This window comes from Dryobates pubescens, chromosome 2, assembly GCF_014839835.1.
Source record: "Dryobates pubescens isolate bDryPub1 chromosome 2, bDryPub1.pri, whole genome shotgun sequence".
NCBI classification, from domain to species: Eukaryota; Metazoa; Chordata; class Aves; order Piciformes; family Picidae; genus Dryobates; species Dryobates pubescens.
Window position 1 is genome coordinate 52,500,713 of NC_071613.1, and position 15,900 is coordinate 52,516,612.

Genomic DNA, 15,900 nt, shown 5'->3' on the forward strand with positions numbered 1-15,900 from the left:
GTGTTCAAGCAAGGTGTGGGCATGGCACTGATGGGCAGGGTGGGGTTGGGTGCGTGGCTGGACTGGACAGCCTCAGAGGGCTTTCCCAAGGCAAACTGTGATTCTGTGAAGCCCCACCCCTGATTCTCCCTCCCAGTGAACATCAGCAGCCCTCAAGGCCCAGCCTGGGCTCTCGGGTGCCTCACCTGTTGCTCGTGGTAACCTCTGAGAGCTTTCCTAACGTTGTAAACTTTGGGTGAGAGGATGGGAAGGTTCTCGATCTCCGCCGCCGTCAGGTTGCTCAGGTCCCCCACGGTCCTGATGTTCCGCGCTCGAATGACCTGCACCATGCCCCTGGCACTGCACACAGCGGGCAGGGGGGAGAGAACAGTGGGGGTCATGAGGCCACAAGTCATGGCCTTTCTGCCTGGCATGGAGGAGCACAACAAAATGGAATGAAGCTGGAGGTGGGGAGATTCAGGCTGGAGGTGAGGAGGAAGTTCTTCCCCATGAGAGTGGTGAAGCCCTGGAATGGGTTGTCCAGGGAGGTGGTTGAGGCCCCAGCCCTGGAGGTGTTTAAGCCCAGGCTGGATGAGGCTCTGGCCAGCCTGATCTAGTGTGGGGTGTCCCTGCCCATGGCAGGGGGGTTGGAACTAGATGATCCTTGTGGCCTCTTCCAACCCTGACTGAGTCTATGATAATCCTAGAGGAATGCTGATTCATGTGCACAAGGGTGAAAGGCAAAGCAAAACTCAATGAGGTTCTACCTGGAGAAGAGGAGGCTCAGGGGAGACCTTCTTGCTCTCTGCAACTCCCTGAAGGGAGGTTGTAGCCAGGTGGGGGTTGGTCTCCTCTCCCAGGCAACCAGCACCAGGACAAGAGGACACAGTCTCAAGCTGTGCCAGGGGAGGTTTAGGCTGGAGGTGAGGAGAAAGTTCTTCCCAGAAAGAGTAACTGGCTGTTAGAATGTGCTGCCCAGGGAGGTGGTGGAGTCACCACCACTGGAGGTGTTCAAGAAAGGCTTGGATGTAGCACTTGAAGCCATGGTTTAGTTGTCAGGAGGTGTTGGGCAATAGGTTGGACTTGATGATCTCAAAGGTCTTTTCCAACCTGGTTCATTCTATGATCTCAAAGCAGTTTGTCCTAGAGCCATCATAGAACAGCTTTCTAGAGCCTGTTTCTGTGTCATGAGTGGAAGCAAAAACAGTTGAGTACACCAGAAAAGGCCATTTGGAGCCTAGGGAAGGTCACAGAGGATCTCATGGTTTGGAATGTCTCCATAGATGGAGACTCTACCACCTCTCTGGGCAGCCTGCCCCAGTGCTACATCACCCTTAAATTAAAGAAGTGCCTCCTCATGTTCAGATGGAGTTCCTTATGGTCAGGATTGTGCCTGTCAGCCTCTGTCCTGGGCATCACTGAGAACAGCCTGGTCTTGCCCTCCTGCCACCCACCCTTTAGAATAGGAACAGAACAGAACTAACCAGGTTGGAAAAGACCTTCAAGATCATTGAGTCCAACCTATCACCAAGCACCATCTCATCAACTAAACCATGGCACCAAGTCTCTTCCTAAACACCTCCAGTGATGGTGACTCCACCACCTCCACTCCAATGGCCAATCTCTCTTGCTGTGTAGAACTTCTTCCTCACCTCCAGCTTGAGACTGTGTCCTCTTGTTGTGGCGCTGCTTGCCTGGGAGAGGCAATGAGATCCCCCCCACATCCCACTGTGCATGAGAACACTGGGGTTGGTAGGCTGAGCAGGCAGGTGACTTTTGAGCAGAAACCAAGCCCTTACCAGAGGCTTGTTGTGATCTGAGGTAGAATGACACTGACTGGGGTCTTGCAGCCAACCAAGGCGGGGTACATGCATTCCTTCCGGGAAGGGGGCGACTCCATGGCCATCTCCCTGATCTTGGAATGAGACAAGAGAGTTACATGAATTACCACACAGCTCCAGATGGGGGGAGTGGGGGGGGGGGGGGGGGGGGGGGGGACACACAAAAAAACCCCAAAACAACAATGAGAGAGAAAAAGGAATCAAATCACTTCTTACTAAACACTTCTTGGAGCTTTTCAGCTTAGATTTACGTGATTCTAGGGGCAGAAATCCTTTGGTTGGAGTGGTGATACGCTGGGTGGAAAAAGAGGAGAAAAGATCTCTCAGGATCTCTCAAGGGTTTAGTTAAGCACAAGACACTGCCTAGATCTCAAGGGGATGTTGTCCTTCAAAGGAGGAGCCAGGCCAACAACTCTCACCTTACACTGCCCTTACAACTGCTTGCAAGCGGCCAGGAGCCACGGCAACGCTGCCTACGACCCAGGGCAATTCAGGAGGTGCAGGAGGCAGGGAAGAGAACTGACCTTGGGCTGACCATTGGACAAGACTTTAAGGCTTCGTGAGGAGGGTGAGGAATGGGATCTGACCACAGGGCTTCTCCTGTCGATGTCGTCTGCCAGCCCCTCCTGGTAAATGGGGTTTGCGAAGGAGACACGGCGGCTCTGAGGGCGAGAGGGGAGGGGGGTTGGTGGGATGGACTCAAAGCATCACCCTCTGCTGAAGTCAAGTCTGAGCAGACAAAGCAGCCTGAAATAAAGCCATCAAAGCTCCTTGATGGTGTTTCACCCAAGGACAGAGCTGTGGCTTCCTTCCTGCTAAAGGAAATGGGGGACAGGCACCTGCTGGAGCTGGTCCAGAGGAGACCACAAAGATACTCAGAGGGCTGCAGCGCCTCTCCTCTGAGGAGAGGCTACAGAGTTGGGGTTGTGCAGCCTGGAGAAGAGAAGGCTCCAGGGAGACCTTAAACCAGCACTTTAGTATCTGCAGGGGAGCTAGAGGAAGGCTGGGGAGGGAGTGTTCAGAAGGGCCTGTGAGGACAGGATGAGGGGCAACGGTTTCAAACTGCAGCAGGGCAGATTTAGGCTGGCCATCAGGAGGAAGCTCTGCACCATGGGGGTGGTGAGATACTGGAACAGGTTGCCCAGGGATGTGGTTGAGGCCCCAGCCCTGGGGGCATTCAAGGTCAAACTTGATGTGGCCCTGGACAGCCTGATCCAGATGCAGGTGTCCCTGCTCACCTCTGAAGGTCCCTTCCAACCCAGTGTAATCTGTGAAATACTCAATGCATTTGGTAAGAGGCTGCTCAAATTCCAGCCCTGGGAACCCTCTTACTGGTTCTGCAGTGACACCTGTGGGCAGCAGGTAAGAACTCTGGTGCTGTTCTGACCACACAATACATAGAATACATACATAGAATAAACCAGGTTGGAAGAGACCTTCAAGATCATCGCGTCCAACCCATCACCAATCCAACACCGCCCAAGCAACTAACCCACAACTCCCCACCCCATGCACTGACACTAGAAGCCTGTCAGTGCTTGCAGAGCTCAGAAAGAAACCTCCACCTCTTTGGCTCCAGCACAAGGTCACTTCAAATGAAGAACAGAACCAGTCACCCAACAGGTTTAGAAGCTGTCACACTCCAGACCCTGTCAACATCCCTGTGATGAACCAAGGGAGTGGCAGCTCTGATCACAGTACCTTATTAGCAGGTGAGAGGGAGTCATCATCCTGGCTCCTCTTGACACCCCTCTTTAAAATGCCCGTGGATGGAGAAGCCGAAGGAGACCACACGCAGCGTGCCTGCACACCATTGGGGCTCTCACTGACCACAGAGCTGACATCTGCTGGCTTCTGAGGGGACCCCACACCTCTGCCTTCTGCTACATTTTCTTTGTCTAAGGCCACATCTTCAGACACTGTGGCTTCAGTTTCCCCCAGTCCCTCTGTCTCTGCATCTTGGACACCACCGGTTTCCCCTGCCTTGCTCTCAGCTTTTTCACCATCCTGATGGCTTTCTAGCTCCTTCAGCTGTTTGCCCTCAGGTTTGCTAACAGTCAGCACCTCAGAGGTCTCCTCCAGTTGTCTACTCTGACTTGTGTCTTCATTTTCTGCAGCTGCTGGCTCTTCACTTTGGTCCCCTGCTGCCAGACGGCTATCACCAGGCTCATCCGAAGCAGGTTCAGACAGACACTGGTCAGTCTGACCAAAGGGTCCTTGTATTTCCACTAAGGAGAGGATGATTTCACCTTCAAGGCACTCTGCATCCAGATTCTCCTCCACCATGACCTTGTTCCCTTGCAGGTTCTCTGCAGAGGATCCCTCTCCTTCCACGTTCAAGGCACGGAGCTGCTTGGGAGGATGCAGCGGAGTGCTCATTGCACAAGGTGCCACGGGCAAGCTCTCATCAGACTGAGAACTACCAGACAGCTCTGGGGTGCTCGCAGGCGTCTGAACTGGGGTGGTTTGGGGCTCCTTCTCTTCATGAGTGACCTCTTTTGGGGATCTGGTGAAGGGCACCGCTTCCTCCTTTACCTTTTTAAGGCAGCAGCTACAGTTCTTTAACCTTTTCAGCCTTTTGCTTCTCTTGAGGTGCCCCTCAGGTGTTTGTGAAGGAGGAACTTTGCCACTTGAAGCAGAGTCTTCTGTGGGTGGCTGCTTCTCAGGCTGGCTGGTCTCCTCTGCTGCTCTCAAACCCTGACCACCAGATGCAGGTGGAGCAGCGTGCAGTTCCGCCAGCGCGCCGCTCCTGCTTTGCTCCCCGCTTGGGCTCTGCAGGTCAGGCGACGCCTCAGAGCTGGCAGGTGCCACAGCTCTGCTGCTGTCTGCTGGGGTGACCTGGGTTGGCAGCTCACCGGGCTCAGCTGTTGGTGCAGCATCTCTGCTGGCTTCATGGCTCAGCTCAGCTCGATTCTCTGCCTCCAGGCCCTTAGTTTCACCTCCTTGGGAGGACAGCTCCTGGCTACAGCTTCCTGGCTGCTGCTCTTTCAACTTGTCTTCGGGAGGATCATCTCTGCTTTTCCCCTTGGCCTGTTTCCTCCTCTTTGCGCTTTCCTGCTTGGTCTCAGAGCCCTCAGCCTCTGAATTTTCAATGCTGGAAAGCAATCCTTGGGAAGCTCTCCTGGTGTGGTACCGTGGCCGTTTCGGCTGCGTCTGCCCTTCTGCGCCCTCGCTGCTGTCAGGCCCCTCCGTGGTGTCAGCCTTCAAGTTCTCCTCTGGCCTCCTTGCACTTCTGCTCACTTCCTCCAGACCCCTCGAAGCAGGAGGCTCCTTCGAGCTCAAGTCCTCTGCGGCCGCTCTCTCGCCCAAGCTGCTTTCTGGTTTACTTGTGTTTTCTGTGCTCTTCCCAGAACCCACCTTCTGCTTTTGGGAGCCATCATCTTTAGCCTGTGGCACCTTCTTCTGGGCAGATTTTTCACTGTCTTTGTGTCTGCTTCTCTTTTGGTGGCCATCTTCTGCCTCCTGACTACCGGCCGCGCTCTCCGCAGCTTCCGACCGCCGTCGCAAGCTACGCCTTAGTACCTTCTGGCTAGGAGAGGCAGGAGGAACCTGACTGTCCTCAGCTGTCACCTGCTCAGAGGACACAGCGGTGCCTGGAGGTGTGTTTTCTTTAGCATCCATATCTGCTAACCTTTCCCTTTCTATTTCTCCTACGACATCTTCAGCTTTTTTAATGTCCAGATCTGAAGAGCGGAGAGCTTGGGACTGAGCGAGGAGAACCTGCTCCACGTCTTCTGCAGAAAGCAGTCCAGGGCTGTTTTCCACACTGCTGGAAGCCAGAGACTCTTGCTCTAACCTGGCTGAGAGCTGGGACTGCTTCTGTCCTTCTTGCTCCATCTTGCTCTGCCGCCGCGTCAGCTTCCGTATGGCAGTGAACACCTGCTCAGGCTTTTTGTCGTCGTCTCCGGCTTTCTCTGGCCCAGCAGCGGTCTTGCTGCTGGTGCTTTCCTTTTTACCTGCCCCAGAAGCACTTGCAGAGGTCCCTGACACGCTGTTCAATGGGGATGGGCTAAAAGGCCTGCTCTCCGAGCTCCCAAACTTCTCCAGGGTAATGAAGGACTGCCGGCGGCTCGCGGGCTGCGGCGTGCCAGAGACGACGTCGCTGGAAGCCGAGCTGCTGCTGACATTGGCGGTGTTGTCATTGCCTTCTGAGGGCTCCTCTGGAGCTGCTTCCACACTGCTGGTCTCTAACCCCTCTCCAGCTGATGGCTGCTCCACAACCATTTCATCTGTTTCCTCTTTGGAGTCTTCCTTCCTCTTTGAACTTGAGCTCTCCTCCAGGCAAGTTACAGGGGACGTGGGCAGGCAGGAGGCAGTGTCCTCAGCAGCAGGCTCTGAGATTTCATCTGCTTTGGTGCTGCAGCCTTCTTCACTCTTTCCATTTTCTTCCTGTCCCAACAACATGAACAGCAAAATGTTGCAGTTACACTACAGATACAGGAAAAACAAACCAAAACACACACCCCCCCCAACCAACCCCCTGAACAAAGCCCTCGGGTGGAACAGAGCACAACACACCCACGAGGGGTGTTTTGTGAGACCCCACCTCCAAAACTGCAGCCAGCTGGGGTGTCCCCATCATAAGGGGGACTGAAAGCTGCTGGAGGGAGTCCAGAGGAGGCCACAAAGATGATTCAAGGGTTCAAGCACCTCTGCTATGAGGATAGGCTGAGGGAGCTGGGGCTGTTCAACTTGGAGAAGAGAAGGCTCTGGGGGGGGACCTTAGAACTGCCTTCCAATACCTGAAGAAAGGCTGCAGAGGGACTTTGCATAGGGGTGTTTGGAGACAGGACAAGGGGGAATGGTTTGAAGGTGAGGGAGAGCAGGGTTTGAGTGAATCTTTGGATTCCAGAGAAGGGCAACGAGTTGGTGAGGGGTTTGGAACACAGCCCTACGAGGAGAGGCTGAGGGAGCTGGGGTTGCTTAGCCTGGAGAGGAGGCGGCTCAGGGGTGACCTTCTTGCTCTCTACTACTCCCTGAAGGGAGGTTGTAGACAGACAGATGTTGGTCTCTTCTCCCAGGCAGGCAGCACCAGAACAAGAGGACACAGTCTCAAGCTGCACCAGGGGAGGTTTAGGTTGGATGTTAGGAAGAAGTTCTATACAGAGAGAGTGATTGCACATTGGAATGGGCTGCCTGGGGAGGTGGTGGAGTCACCATCACTGGAGGTGCTCAGGAGAAGACTTGACAGGGTGCTTGGTGCCGTGGGTTAGTTGTTTGGGTGGTGTTGGATTGGTTGATGGGTTGGATGCAATGATCTTGAAGGTCTCTTCCAACCTGGTTTATTCTATTCTAACACAAGGGGGTGAGACTCTAGAATAGGCTGCCCAGGAAGGTTGTGGATGCCTCCTCCCAGGGGTGTTCAAGGCCAGGCTGCATGAGGCCTCCAGCAGCCAAACCTAGTTGAGAGGTGCCCCAGCTTGTGGTGGGGAGGTTGGAGTAGGTGATCTCAAAGGTCCCTTCCAAGCCAAGGTTTGCTCTGAAGAATCTGTTGTACTTCATCTATTATTTGCTCAACACTACAGCTGGTCAAGTGTTCAGCCAACTCCACAAGTGAACAAATCTACCTTCAGATTCAGAGCTTCTTTTAACTTCCCCAAATCTCCAGCTCCTCTCAAGCCCTCACAGCTTCACCCAGAAGGAATTCAGGATGTGGACACATAACTCAAGCTGTTTCAAAGCCTCCAGAATAACACAGAAATTAACACTAAGAGTTCTGAAAGTGAAAATAGCTTCAGAAAATCATGGTGTGGCCTGAACTCATCTGCCAGGGAAAGCAAACATGCTGTGGAAGAGAAGTGACTGTGGGGATTCCTGACAGAGCTCAGATGGACTCAGATGGGCAGAGGCCAAGGGCAGGAGATTGAACACATGTAAGTGCCAGGTTCTGCACATCGGCCACACCAACCCCAGGCAGTGCTACAGGCTGGGGTCAGAGTGGCTGGAGAGCAGCCAGGCAGAAAGGGACCTCGGGGTGCTGGTTGAGAGTAGGCTGAACATGAGCCTGCAGTGTGCCCAGGTGGCCAAGAAGGCCAATGGCATCCTGGGCTGCATCAGGAACAGTGTGGCCAGCAGGAGCAGGGAGGGCATTCTGCCCCTGTACACTGCACTGGTTAGGCCACACCTTGAGTCCTGTGTCCAGTTCTGGGCCCCTCAGCTTAGGAAGGAGGTTGACTTGCTGGAAGGTGTCCAGAGAAGGGCAGGAAGGCTGGGGAGGGGTTTGGAGGAGAGGCTGAGGGAGCTGGGGTTACTTAACCTGGAGAAGAGGAAGCTCAGGGGAGACCTTCGTGCTGTCTACAATTACCTGAAGGGAGGTTGTAGCCAGGTGGGGGTTGGTCTCTTCTCCCAGGCAAGCAGCACCAGAACAAGAGGACACAGTCTCAAGCTGTGCCAGGGGAGGTTCAGGCTGGATGTTAGGAAGAAATTCTTCCCAGCAAGAGAGATTGGCCATTGGAATGTGCTGCCCAGGGAGGTGCTGGAGTCACCATCCCTGGAGGTGTTTAGGAAGAGCCTGGATGGTTCAGTTGATGAGATGGTGCTGGGTGGTAGGTTGGACTGGATGGTCTCAAAGGTCTTTTCCATCCTGGTTAATTCTATGCTATTCTATTCAGCAATTAAATGGTCCTTAGCACCAGAAGTAAGTCACAGTAAGTTTGTTCCTTTTGGGGTGTTTTTAGTCCAATACAGTTTCTGGGGGTCAGTTCAAATAAAATATCAATCTACTAATGCAAATCATCAACAAAATATCAGTGGTCACACAGGGACATGACTGATCTGTTAGTCCTTGCAATCCCTGGAGATGTGGGAAACAATTTAAACATATTCAGAGTTGATTTATTCATTGCTTTTAAGAGCTTTCCAATCAATTGTAAGTATCATTTCCTAGCCATAATCCAAGAGTTTTGCCACTGATCACCAGAGCTAACATGAAGAAAACAGCACTGGTTAGAATTCTGCTCTCTTAGTCACCACTGGAGAACAAGAACTCACCTGAGGCTTGTCTTCAACAACTTCTTTTGCATCTTCCATTAAAGAGGACTTCTCCCTGCAACAGAAGTTAACTCAATTAGAAGTGCTGCAGGAAAAGGAGGTGCCTTTAATGCACAGAGTGGCCACACTGACTTACAAAGAATCTTCCTGGCTTTGAGTGTACTGAGAGAACAAGGTCGTGTCCTGTGAGCTGTCCAAATTGTTGTACATGGCAGGAATGCCAATCCTGAAACAAACAGACAGAACAGATCAGGAAGGGCAGGGCAGAGTTTTGCTGAAGCAGTTAAAATAAGGGCAGGAGGAGAGGAATGAATTCATCACAAGAGAGCAGAGTCTTGGGAGAAATGGAAGGAGCTTCCCAACTCTCCAAAATACTCAAACTGCAACACCCATCCAAGCAGTGACTGCTGCACAGAAGTCAGGGCAGCACATATTAAGTATCAGGAGAAGTGGTATCACCAGGGGTGCTCTCTGGGGCTCATCCCTGGGGCCAGTTCTCTTTTCTGTCTGTATCAGTGATCTGGAGGGGATCAAGGCTCCCTCAGTGAGTCTGCAGGTGACACAAAGCTGGGAGGGAGTGCTGGATCTGCTGGAGGGGAGGGAGGCTCTACAGAGGGCTCTGGCCAGGCTGGATCCATGGGATAAGGCCAGTGGGATAAGGTTCTACAAGGCCTAGTGCCAATTGCTGCACTTGGCTCACAACACCCCCATGAATGCTCCAGGCTTGGGGCAGATTGGCTGGAAACTGCCTGGTGGAAAAGGACCTGGGGGTGCTGGTTGACAGTGGCTGAAGATGAGCCAGGCTGTGCCCAAGTGGCCAAGAAGGCCACCAGCATCCTGGCTTGGATCAGGAATAGTGTGGCCAGCAGGAGCAGGGCAGGGATTGTGCCCCTGTACTGGGCACTGCTGAGGCTGAGGGGAAAAAGGACCTGGGGGTGCTGGTTGGCAGCCAAACAGGAAACACAGATCAGACAAGAACTTGGTTGCTTTACAATAGTGAAGGGAGGAGAGAGAGTCTGAGACAGAGGAACTGAAGTCATGCCAGTGTAGGGACACTGCCCATCGAGTTGGAAGCAGAACAAATCACAGACCTCTTTGACCTAAGCACTTCCTTCTGATGCTCTGTCAGTACTCTTGTTTTTGTTTCTGGAGGAATGAACACGAAATCAGCAGATGCCTCCTCTTCCAGAAGCACCTCACTTCTAGGCTTTGAAGATGAAAAGTCTAGTTTTAACTGCAGAAAGGAAAACCAAGCTGGATCAGAAACACAACACAGGAACTGGAGGTGTTCTCATAGTGCAGGGGCAACTCATCCTACATGGAACACTTATCAAAGCACCACAGTTCTGTCAGCATATTAGCTGGCACAGATTGAGTCCCTGCCCATGGCAGGAGGGTTGGAGGATCTTTAAGGTCCCTTCCAACCCAAACCACTCTGTGATTGTCTTCTATGAAATCCCTCAGTAGGTGCTGGCTTTCTTCATGACATTTACTTTTCAGGTGCTCAAGAAACAGGTAGATGTGGCACTTTTGGACATGGTCTAGTGGTCATGGAGGTGCTGGGTGGAAGGCTGGACTTGATGAAGGTCTTTTCCAATCTTAAGGATTCTGTGATTTTCCTCCTCTAACACTATCACTTAGGAGAGATTTTGCAACCCCTCCTCTGTGCCCCTCTGCACCTCCTTCAGCATCATGAAGTCCCAAGACTGTAACAGCTGAAGGTAGCTCACTACTCATGAGGGTTATTACGTCCTGCTGTTGGCCCAAACCACCAACTCCTTACAGAACACAACACCCTGCTTCCCTGGGACCAGGGACAGACTGGAGCACACAGCTCAACTCTGCCAAAACCTCAAGATCCACCTCAACACCAGAAGCTGCTCTAACTGCATCCAGACTGAGGTGTGACTTTTCTCCCTGCTTGCCACCTCTCCCACTCACCAGGCAGCCCTCCATGATCCCTCCTTAAAACTCCACCCTAGCTCAGCAGGGGAGTGTGACAGGAAAACTTCAGGTGTGCCCCAGGGCTTTAATACCAGAAAAGGTGTTTTCCTGAGCATTTACAGCAGCACATGAGATGTTCTGCTGCAGGACAGAAGGGGTTGGATTCTCTCACACCCTCCTTACCTTTGCAGGTGTTGCTTGCATGTTATTGCATTTGTCTTTCACTTCATTTCCTATTTCACTGGTCTGCCCCAACACTGAGTCTCGTTTCTGACCCAGCTTTACCTCCATTCCACTGATCTTTGCATCCAGCTGGGAGTCTTCCACCTAGCCACATAAAAATGCTCTATATGAAGAAGCTCCAAGCTCACAAACCCACCCTGGGATGCATTTTTTCACAGGTTATCTGTCCCACACTCCAATTTCCCTCTGCATTACACTGAGGACAACTGAAAAATTAACCCTTTCAAACAAACTGGCAAAACCCAGCCTTTAAAATGCATTAATTGATAAGAACCTTTACACACTGCTCAGCCAGCAGGTTTTATCATCCATCTCCAAGCAGACCTCATTGTGGCCTTCCAGTATTTGAAGGGGGCTTACAAGAAAGCTGGGGAGGGACTCTTTAGGGTGTCAGGGAATGGAAAAAAAGAAACTAGAACTGGGTAGATTGAGATTGGATGTTAGGAGGAAATTCTTCCCCATGAGGGTGGTGAGAGACTGGCACAGGTTGCCCAGGGAGGTGGTGGAAACCTCAGCCCTGGAGGTGTTTGCAGCCAGGCTGGATGTGGCTGTGAGCAACCTGCTGTAATGTGAGGTGTCCCTGGCCATGGCAGGGGGTTGGAACTGGCTGAGCCTTGAGGTCCCTTCCAACCCTGACAATTCTATGATTCTATCATGCTTCCCTCCTTGGAGGCTGGATGAGGCCTTGAGCAACCTGGCTGAGGCACCTGGTGCCATGGTTTAGTTGATCAGATGGTGTTGGGTGATAGGCTGGACTTGATGGTCTCAAAGGTCTTTTCCAACCTGGTTCACTCCATTCCATTCCAGTGGAAGGTGTCCCTACCCATGGCAGGGGGGCTGGAACTAGATGATCTCGAAGGTCCCTCCCAACCCAAACCATTCCATGATTCTATGAATCATTCCAAATATGAAGCAAGTCAATCACAGTGGATCTCAAAAATGGACCTTGTCACCACCCCCAGACCAGTTCCCATGGGGTCATGCACAAGGAAGCAACCACTGGGGTCAGGAGAAATATTTACCACATCAGAGAATGGGCTGCTGCAGTCTTCAGCCATCTCAATGTTCTCAAATCCAGGCAGCAAGAGGGGCATTTTCTTTTTGGCTTGGCTCAACACAGCTCTGCTCAAGAGAAAAGGAAGTTAGGGTTATGGAGGAGAAGGTACCCAGCCACAGCAGGAGGAGGTACACAGCATCATCAGTGATTCCCCCAGCCTGCACAAAAAGCAGAGTATGAATTGGCACTGTTTTGGTGAGCATTTCTCTGGCCATAATCCAAGCTCTCAGAATCCCTGCATGGAGATGGTGGAAGGGACCTCTGGAGGTCATTCAGCCCAACCTCCCTGCTAAAGCAGGGGCACCCACAGCAGCTTGCCCAGCAGCACAATGGCCAAGTGGCTTTGGAATCTGTCCAGACAAGACTCCACAACCTCTCTGGGCAGCCTGCTCCAGGGCTCCAGCACCCTCACACCAAACAAAGTTTCTCCTCATCTTCAGATGGAATGTCCTGGCTTCCAGCCTGTGCTCACTGCCCCTTGTCCTATTACTGGGGACCACTGACAAGAGTCTGACCAAACCTCTAGCCCCCAACAGGTTCTTTAACTCTTGCTGAGCATTTACATCCCCCTCTGGGATTGCTCTTCCACTCTTCTCCAGGCTCCACGGCCCCAGGGCTCTCAGCCTTTCCTCATCACATTGATTCTTCAGGCCCCTCAGCATCTTTGCTGCCCCCACTGGACTCTCCAGTAGTTCTGTTTCTCTTGAACTGGAGAGACCAGAACCGAACCCTGGACCCTAGACACGGCCTCCCTAGGGCAGAGTAGAGGGGGAGGCCACAGCCTTCATGCACCCCAGGTGCACTAAGAACACACATTTGCCTTCTAGGCCATGAGGGCACGTTGCTGGCTCATGGGGATCTCATCCACCAGCACTCCCAGGTGAATACAGAAGTAAAAACACATGAAAACCAAAACCCTCCAAGCCACAGCACAAACCCCACCACACCCCTGTATCTTACTTCAGCTCCTCAGGGTAGGTCAGTGCTGCAGCCTTGGCAAAGGTGGCATTCCAGAAGTGGGCTGCCTGGTTACGGATCTGCTTGCTCTTGTGCTGGAAGGTGACACAGAGCAAGGGGCAGAGCTGCTCCAGCAGCTCAGCGTCATAGGAGCCGGTGCAGTGGGACTGCAGGCACAGCATTATCTCAGCCAGCAGCTTTTCCAGCTGAGGGAGGGGAGAAGAAAGAGGGCTTTCATTTGGCTCAAATATTGGAGAGACTCACCATTCTAAACATCTTTATCCCACAGGCTGAAACACTATCACAGAATCACACAGAATGCATGGGGTTGGAAGGGAGCCTCAAAGGTCATCTTGTGCACCCCCCACCTGCAGTCAGCAGGGACAGCTCCAACTAGAGCAGGCTGCCCAGGGCCACATCAAGTTTGACCTTGAATGTCTCCAGGGATGGGATCTCAATCACATTTCTGGGCAACCTGTTCCACTATCTCGTCACTCTCATCGTGGAGAGCTTCTTCCTGATGTCCAACCCAAATCTCCCCTGCTCGTTTCAAACCACTGCCCCTCACCCATCCCCACAGCCCCTTCTGAACAGTCTCTCCCCAGCCTTCTTGTAGCTCCCTGAAACGCAGCTCTAAGGTCTCCCTGGAGCCTTCTCTCCTCCAGGCTGAACAACCCCAACTCTCCCAGCCTGTCCCCACAGCAGAGGTGATGCCCTCTGATGATCTTCATGGCTGCTCCAGGGTTGGGGGCCCCGTAGCTGGACAGAGTCCTGCAGGTGAGGTCTCAGCAGAGCAGAGTGGCAGAATCCCCTCCCTTGATCTGCTGACCACACTTCTTTGGCCACCAACAAGGAAGCCTAACAGCTAAGCTCAGTGTTCCTGCCCTCAGCTACTTTCCAGTCAAACCCAACCCATTTACAGATTCAATCTCTTCTTTCATTACAATGGTTTTTTTAGAGCACAGGCTGGATGGTAAGCCTCCTCTTCCCACATCCTCCCCAAGCCCAGCATGCTCACCTTGGTGTTAAGATGACTGTAGACTTTAGAGACATCAGGAAGCCTGCCAAAACACACACAGAAAGCAAGGGTTTATTCTGCTGCCTCCTTGATCTCAAGCACTGCACACTAGTTCCAAGGCATGACCTGATGAGATAATGCTGTGAAACAAGCCTCCTGTTGAGTGATTAAAACACTTCCTGATCTAACTAGTTTGCAGTAAGCCTAATCCTTTAACCTTCACTGAAAGTCAAATGCTAACTCCAATGCCACATAAGACTAATTGAGAATGGGTAGTAATTAGTGCAAACTGAATGTTAAAGGGGTTTTCATGAAGTAATTTCTGCCTGCCTTACTTGAGTCACTTTGAACCTTCTCCCCAAACAGATTTTCCTATGTCCCAGAAATATCTGCATGAGAAAGATGAAGTGTGACCTCGTTTGAGTTACTTCAGGTAAATAAATCCCTAGGTGCAGCCTGGAAAAGGTGAGAAAATGCCATTTAATAACTCACTTCATAAGCCTGAGGCCTCTAACCTGAGGAGTTCTACTTCCCTGCACATGACTTCCTTGACAAACAAACATCCAGCACTCAGTCCTCCCTTTTAATGATTACTCATAGAATTGTTTAGGCTGAGGAAGATCTTTAAGCTCTTCAAGTCCAGCCATTAGCTCAGTACTGCCAGGTCACCACTAACCCATGGCCCTCAGCACCACATCTCCATGGCTTTGAAACCCTTCCAGGGATGGGGACTCCATCACTGCCCTGGGCAGCCTGGTCCAATGCCTGACAACCCATGTGGGAAAGAAATAGTTCCCCATGTTCAACCTACACCTCCCCTGGTGCAACTTGAGGCCATTTCCTCTTGCCCTGTTGCCTCTCCCTTGGGAGAGGAGACCAACCCCCACCTCACTCCAGCCTCCTTTCAGGGAGCTGTAGAGATCAATGAGGTCTCCCCTATATTCAGGTACGTCACACACACACAGAATCACCAAGGTTGGAAGAGACCTCAAAGATCATCAAGTCCAACCTGTCACCACACACCTCATGCCTAGACCATGGCACCAAGTGCCACATCCAATCCCCTCTTGAACACCTCCAGGAACAGTGACTCCACCACCTCCCTGGGCAGCACATTCCAATGGCAAAAGACTCACTCAGTAAAGAACTTTCTCCTCACCTCAAGCCTAAACTTCCCCTGGCACAGCTTGAGACTGTGTCCTCTTGTTCTGGTGCTGGTTGCTTAAGAGACCAACTCCCTCCTGGCTACAACCCCCCCTTCAGGGAGTTGTAGACAGCAATGAGGTCTCTCCTGAGCCTCCTCTTCTTCAGGCTAAACAACCCCAGCTCCCTCAGCCTCTCCTCCAAACCCCTCCCCAGCCTTGTTGCCCTTCTCTGGACACCATCAAGTGTCTCAATGTCCTTTTGAAACTGAGGGGCCCAGAACTGGAGACAAGACTCAAGGTGTGGCCTAACCAGTGCTGAGCACAAGGCACAATGACTTCCCTGCTCCTGCTGGCCACACTACTCCTGATGCAGGCCAGGATGCCATTGGCCTTCTTGGCCACCTGGGCACACTGCTGGCTCATGTTCAGGCGGCTGTCAGCCAGCACCCCCCAGGTCCCTCTCTGTTTGGGAGCTCTCCAGCCACTCTGACCCCAGCCTGTAGCACTGCATGGGGTTGTTGTGGCCAAAGTGCAGCCCCTGGCACTTGGATTTGTTGAATGCCATCCTGTTGGACTCTGCCCATCTGTCCAGTCGGTCGAGGTCCCTCTGCAGAGCCCTTCTGCCCTCTAACAGATCAACTCCTGCCCCCAACCTGGTGTCATCTGCAAATTTGCTGACCACATAAAATGTCTTCTACTGACCAGTTTTCCCTCTGCTCTGAAGAT

At 52.4% G+C, this 15,900-nt stretch overlaps 1 protein-coding gene across 1 annotated transcript in view; it reads right to left on the minus strand.

Annotated features, from left to right (window-relative positions):
• Positions 1 to 15,900, minus strand: part of RIF1 (replication timing regulatory factor 1) — a 45,707-nt gene that overhangs the window by 3,468 nt on the left and 26,339 nt on the right. The window contains exons 22-33 of the mRNA XM_054173571.1: positions 14,030 to 14,072; positions 13,015 to 13,217; positions 12,020 to 12,119; positions 10,938 to 11,081; positions 9,902 to 10,044; positions 8,947 to 9,036; positions 8,811 to 8,865; positions 3,522 to 6,209; positions 2,345 to 2,482; positions 2,037 to 2,114; positions 1,779 to 1,894; positions 186 to 339 (exon numbers count right to left, since the gene is read on the minus strand). Coding sequence (XP_054029546.1) covers positions 186 to 339; positions 1,779 to 1,894; positions 2,037 to 2,114; positions 2,345 to 2,482; positions 3,522 to 6,209; positions 8,811 to 8,865; positions 8,947 to 9,036; positions 9,902 to 10,044; positions 10,938 to 11,081; positions 12,020 to 12,119; positions 13,015 to 13,217; positions 14,030 to 14,072 — 3,952 coding nt within the window. The remainder of the gene's footprint in view (positions 1 to 185; positions 340 to 1,778; positions 1,895 to 2,036; positions 2,115 to 2,344; positions 2,483 to 3,521; positions 6,210 to 8,810; positions 8,866 to 8,946; positions 9,037 to 9,901; positions 10,045 to 10,937; positions 11,082 to 12,019; positions 12,120 to 13,014; positions 13,218 to 14,029; positions 14,073 to 15,900) is intronic.